A 5,936-nucleotide genomic window follows, 5' to 3' on the forward strand; every position below is an offset into this window, starting at 1 on the left:
CACACAACAACAAGAAGAGAGAGAGAGAGAGAGAGAGAGAGAGAGAGAGAGAGAGAGAGAGAGAGAGAGAGATGTAATGTCATTGTTTTAAGTATCGGGAATGAATGAATAAGAAAGATAGATGAGATACCAAAAAGGTGAGATAGCAAAGATTTATAAACCAGATAAAAGGAAGTATAATAGAACAAAGATGTTTATTATTATTATAAAGACCAAAAAACTGGCAATATGCTAACAGCAAGAATAGAAAGAACCCACAGGAAAAGGTCAAGTTTTATAGAGAAATATAGTTTCTTGCAGGACATGTTGAGATTAAAGTATGGCACTCTCCAACACACAACCAGAAGTAGAGGTCTGAAGTTTGAGAGAGAGCAGAGTTTGGGGTGTAGATTAGGGACCACAGCAGATGATGTCATCACACTCCCAGGTTGCTTGAGTGTTTCTTTATACCATTTCCATGTGCCCTTCTTCCCATTTTGGTTTGGGTTCTATCATCTATCATATTGCAGCTTATGCTTGGAAAATAACCTTGAGGTACTGAAGGTGAATCACGTAAAAAGGCAGAGAGTGGAAGAGCTTCGCGTTGACATTCACCCTCCCTTTCCTGTTCCTCCCCCCACCCTCCCCAGTCAAGTGAAGAAGTAGGAAAGCTTTGCCTCACATTGGCCAAGCAGAGCAATAACAGGCACTCCAATTTTTCTTCAGGATCAGGCATATATTGCCTGAGACTATTCCCTTCCTTTTCTGGTTTCCTCTATTTATCCATCTTGCCTTAGTCATTTCTTTTCCAGGCTCTTCTATGACAAGTTCTTTAGGAATCTTTTGCACGTGAATCTGTATCCCAGGGTCTGCCTCTGGGGAGGCCGACTGAAGGCAGGGTGTTGTTTGCTGACCAAGCCTTCTATATTGTCCCTGACCTTTCTAGTTATTTTTATCATTTATTGAAAGAGAGGTGATGAGATCTCTGATTACCATTGCAGATTTCTATATTTCCTTTTGCATCCTGTTGGTTTTGCATCATTTATTTTAAAACTGTTATCAGGTGCATAAGTACTTGGGAATTTGAAGCCCTCTTAGTAAATTGATTCTTTTATCATTATGCAATGATCGTCTTGATTCTTGATAACTTTCTTGGCATTAAAATCTATTTGATCTGATATTAATACAGCCCCTCAGGCTTTCTTTTTGATTATTCTTTTTGATTTTTATTTTGATTATTCTTGCTGTAATAAGGCTAGTTAAATCTTTTCACTTTTAATGTATTTGTGACTTTGTAACTAAAGTAAGTTTCTGAAGCTAGCATATATGGAGGTCCTGCTTTTTTAAATCAACTGAGGATTTTAGGGAATTTACATTTAATGAAATTATTTGGTTTCATTCTATTATCTTTGTATTTGTTTCATGTGTTCTTTGCTATCCTCTTCTTGTTTTGGATTAATTTCATATATTTATGATTTATAGATATATATCTCCCTTGTGGCTTATTAGCTGTAACTCTATTTTTCTTTGTATTTTTTTTTTTAGTTTATAGTATACATCTTTTATTTTTCACAGTCTAATTCCACATACTAAATTTCAAGCACTCCAAGCAAATTACAGGAACTTTAAAATATATATGTAGTTTTTCTATCATAAGGCCTTTGTGATATTGTAGTCATACATTTTATTTGTATGTATATTATAAATTTTAACAATACACTGTTACAACTTTTATTTTAAACAATTATAATTTAAATTATTCTTCTTTAAATTTCAAATATCTGGTATTCACCACACATTTTTCCTTTCTGGCCATTTTATTTCTTTGTGCTGATGTGAATTACCACTGGCATTTATTTTTTCCAACCCCAAAGATTTCCTTCACCATTTCCTATAGTACATTTCCCGCTGCTATCAAATTTTTTCATCTCTTTCCATATCTGAAATAGTCTATATTTCACCTTCATTTTCAAATGGATACTTTTGCTGCATGTAGAATTTTAGGTTGATGATGTTTATATCTGTTTCTTCAAGTAACTTAAAGACGTTCTACTCTGTTCTTGTTGAAATTGCTTCCCATGAGAAATCATGCTATTCTTATCTTTATTTCTTAGTATGTACTGTGTCTCTTTTGATGGTTAAAGATTTTCTCTTTAGCATTGTTTATAAGCAGTTTGATTATGATATGCCTTGACATAGGTATCCTCACATTTCCAATTCCTAGGGTTCCTTGAGTTTATCTATAGATAAACTTGAGTTTATCTATAGAGTTAGATCTATAGATCAAATATTTGAATATCTTTCAAATTATCTATTTCCTTATACACTTTTTCATCTCTCCACTTATTCTGTGATTTTAATTACAAACATATCAAAACATTTTATGTTACCTCATTTTTTATTAATGCTGTGTTCATTTTTTCTTAGTCCTTTTCCTTCTGTGTATTTCATGTCAGTTTCTATTTCTATGTATTCAAGTTAACTAATCCTGTTTTCTGCAGTGTCTAATCTACTATTAATTTCTGCACAGTATTTTTTTTCCCAGACTGTACTGACTCCACATCCCAAAGTTCAATTTAGGTCTTTTTTTCTTTCCTTTGGTACTGAAGATATCCAGTCCTTTTTATTTTTATTTAACTTATTTCTTTATTTGAGACAAATTTGAGACAAACCTGCCTCAGCCTCCTAAATCACTGGGATTACAGGCATGCAACACTGCATGTCTTTCCATATGTTCCTGTTTCCACATGACATGCTAAAATTGTATTTAATATATGAAATACAATCATAATAACTCTCTTACTTTATACCTACTGAAAAACCATCTGGGTGATTTCTGGGTCTTTTTATAGTGATTGACTATATCTTCATTACGTTTCATAGTTCCAGCTTCTTTGTATGCAGGTAATTTTTAATTGGATGCCAGACATTGTGAAGTTTATCTTGTTGACTGCCAGACATTTTTTATTCCTATAATATTTTTGAATATTTGAGTTGTTTGAGCCTCCTGATGCTTTTAATAAAACTTCATAAGATAGGGCTAGAGCAGTCTTTTGTCTAAAACTGACTTTGCCCTAGCACTGAGGCAAAACCGATGTGAATACTCTATCCAGTACTTCATTAAGTACTCTGGGATGTACTCCAGAGAACAAAATGATAGAACTATCAGAATGTGGAAACTAATTTAATATGTAGTACCAGAAGCAAGTACCAAGGACAACACCCAGGTGTTTGTCTTGGATAACTGGATTGATGGCAGTATTTTCAACGAAACAAGTATTATTGGTTAGATGTACTAAATTTTTTTATAAAATAAGAGGCAGTAGACTAGGTTGGCACATTCATTCTACTTGTTACAGGCACAAAGGAGGGGTAAGTGAAATAAAAATAACTAAAAGAAATGGTGGGAAAATAGAGGAAAATGACAAATGGTAACCCTAAGGCCCAATCACGGTGAGATAACTTGGCTAGTAGTGGCACCAAGAGTCTTGGTTCTGATGTTCTCTTAGCAACTCTGGGCAGTGAGATGGCAGAATCAGAGGGAAGAGTTTGATGAAGAATATGAAGCAGCAAATGAAAGTTAACCGTAATGTGTAAGATGGAAAGCAATATGTAGGACTCATACCAGCATCATTAAAGAGCCTTCTTATAAACACAGATTGGCCAGGGAAGCCAGAAAAGTCAGGATTGCCTCAGTGAGAGATTTAGACAGGAGTAAATATCTTGAGGTCAATGAAGGAGAAATATGAATATGAGGTAGTCCTCATAGAGAATGGCAGTAGAGAAATTCCCAGCAATACAGTGGGTGTGAATGTGACTTCACTTCATTGGATGTAGGAAGTGGTTGTGAAGTAAGATTTCTGCAAATGCCACAAGCATGAAATTTTCATTCCAATAAATGGGGTCCAAAGGAAGTCTCTGAACAAAGAAAGTCACACTAGAGGTCAGTAAATCACAGAAATGAATGAAGAAAGAGCAGGAAACTGAAATTGTTAAGAGCATATAGTCAATTGTGGGGGAAGAGACAGAGAGATGGAGGGATAGAAGGAGGTTGAGGATGAGTGCTTTTCTTCCTTTCATCCAAAGACCTTTATTAGAAGAAAGATGGTATTATCAAGAGAAAAAAAGTTGTTTGTAGTGATCTTAAGAGGGAAACCTGTTCCAGAAGGTTCATTTTCAAGCACATATGACACAATAAAAAAGAACTCCATGATAATCTTCATTCTGCTGCTCATGATGGACACAGGAGGGCAAAGTAGCATGGTCATAGTATAGCAAGGAGGGTGCTGGAAGGAACACAGTGGAAAACTTTCTCCTTTGGGGACAATTTTAAAAATTAGTTCATCTGAAGTTCTTCTGAGCCATTAGCACTTCTGGAAACTTCAACATCATTTCAAATTCATCCACTAGAATATTTTAGACACATCATATATACTGAGCATCTCCACAATGAATTTTTGTTGACATGGTTTTCTCTTTGACATTCTTTAAGTGCTTACTGAGCACTCTTATGCAGAAAATAAAAAGAAAGATGATTCCCTGCCAATCAAGGTCTGAACACAAAAGGGCTCACTGACCAAATTAATTTAAAAAACAAAACCTCAAAATTAAACAAACAGCACACATTAAATACCTCAAAGTGATGACTAACAGGTGGAGATGACAGGAAGTGTACATAAAAGGTTTCACCCACACCCTGTCCTTTTACTACCACCACACCTATGAGTTTCATTTATTTAAATAATACTGGAGGAGTAACTAAAACCTGCTGACCAGTGCATAGAGCTCAACACCATTCCTCAACTTGATAGACAATATCTGATTCAATTGGACAATGTCTGACATTAGCTAATATTTTTTTCCAACTTTGTCTAGAGGTGTGTGCTGGTATGTGTGGTTTTGCTTATCTTCAGTTGATCTTTGAGCAAGTTAATCTCCCTTTTCACCTACAAAAGTGTTGACATTGAAACCAAGGATAAAATGGGGATAATTTGAAGGACAGGATCAAATCACATCTAGAATCCTTTAAAAACTACCTTTTAGGTTTTACGTTTGGAAAACGCAAAGGCATCAAGTTTCTGACAGGTCAAATCAATAATTAAAGTTCTGAGTGCAAAATATAACTTTTGCAATACAGTAGTGATGTGTTACAAATCAGAAAAATGGCTCATGATGTTAGCTACCCTTTAACCACCGGTAATGCGCTACTCTTTTCTTGCTATATCATCTAATCCGCACATGATTCCAGGTAAATACCCGCATCCCTGTTTCACAAAAGAGCAAACCGTGGCACTCCTTGCAGCCCCTGCTGGGAATCCACTGCCAGCCATTAGTGTTAGAGCTGAGTCATTTGGCTCCAAAGCTCCAGGTTGTCCGAGGGGCGTTTTTAAAATCCGTCTAGAGGTCCATTTAAAATATACCCCACTCTGGAGACCTAGAGTGTACTTGTCTGAATCACAGCCACAAAACCTGTCTTTATATGACGAAGTGAGGAAAGTGGGACAAGACCCCCAGGAAGCGGGCAGACAGGTGGAGAAAACAGGTGGAAACTATAAAGAGGGTAGCAGGCAAAATAAAGAGCAGGACAGGGCTGTAGAGCCCGCCCTTGAGAGGCTGCTGGGAGCACTGGGCGCTGGCCCGAGTGGGAGGGGACAAGAGTAGCTGGGCAGGGAGGCGCGCCGGGCAGCGGCCGCACCTGCGCACGTGACCCGAGTGGGCACCCGGGGCTGGGGTGCGCTCACCTGAGCCCACGTGACGGGGCGGGGTCTCGCCCGGCCGGAGGGCCACGCAGCCACGCCCCTCCCGGCGCGGCACGCCCGGACCCCCGCCGACCTGAGCGGCGGCGGCGGCGGCGGCGGGAGCCCGGGAGGCGGAGGAGGGAGGCGGCGGCGGCGGCGGCGGCGGCGGCGGCGCGGCGAGGACGTAGCGCGGCAGCGGCAGCATGTAGGCCGGCGGAG

General features: G+C 38.6%; 1 protein-coding gene across 1 annotated transcript in view; it reads left to right on the forward strand.

The window, feature by feature from the left end:
* Nucleotides 1-5,178: 5,178 nt before the first annotated feature.
* Mal2 (mal, T cell differentiation protein 2) overlaps nucleotides 5,179-5,936 on the forward strand; it is a 26,769-nt gene continuing 26,011 nt past the window's right edge. Inside the window, exons 1-2 of the mRNA XM_015486283.2 lie at nucleotides 5,179-5,508; nucleotides 5,592-5,936. Of these exons, the coding sequence (XP_015341769.1) occupies nucleotides 5,179-5,508; nucleotides 5,592-5,936 (675 nt within the window). The remainder of the gene's footprint in view (nucleotides 5,509-5,591) is intronic.

This window comes from Marmota marmota, unplaced genomic scaffold (assembly GCF_001458135.2).
Source record: "Marmota marmota marmota unplaced genomic scaffold, marMar, whole genome shotgun sequence".
In the NCBI taxonomy this organism is placed as follows: Eukaryota; Metazoa; Chordata; class Mammalia; order Rodentia; family Sciuridae; genus Marmota; species Marmota marmota.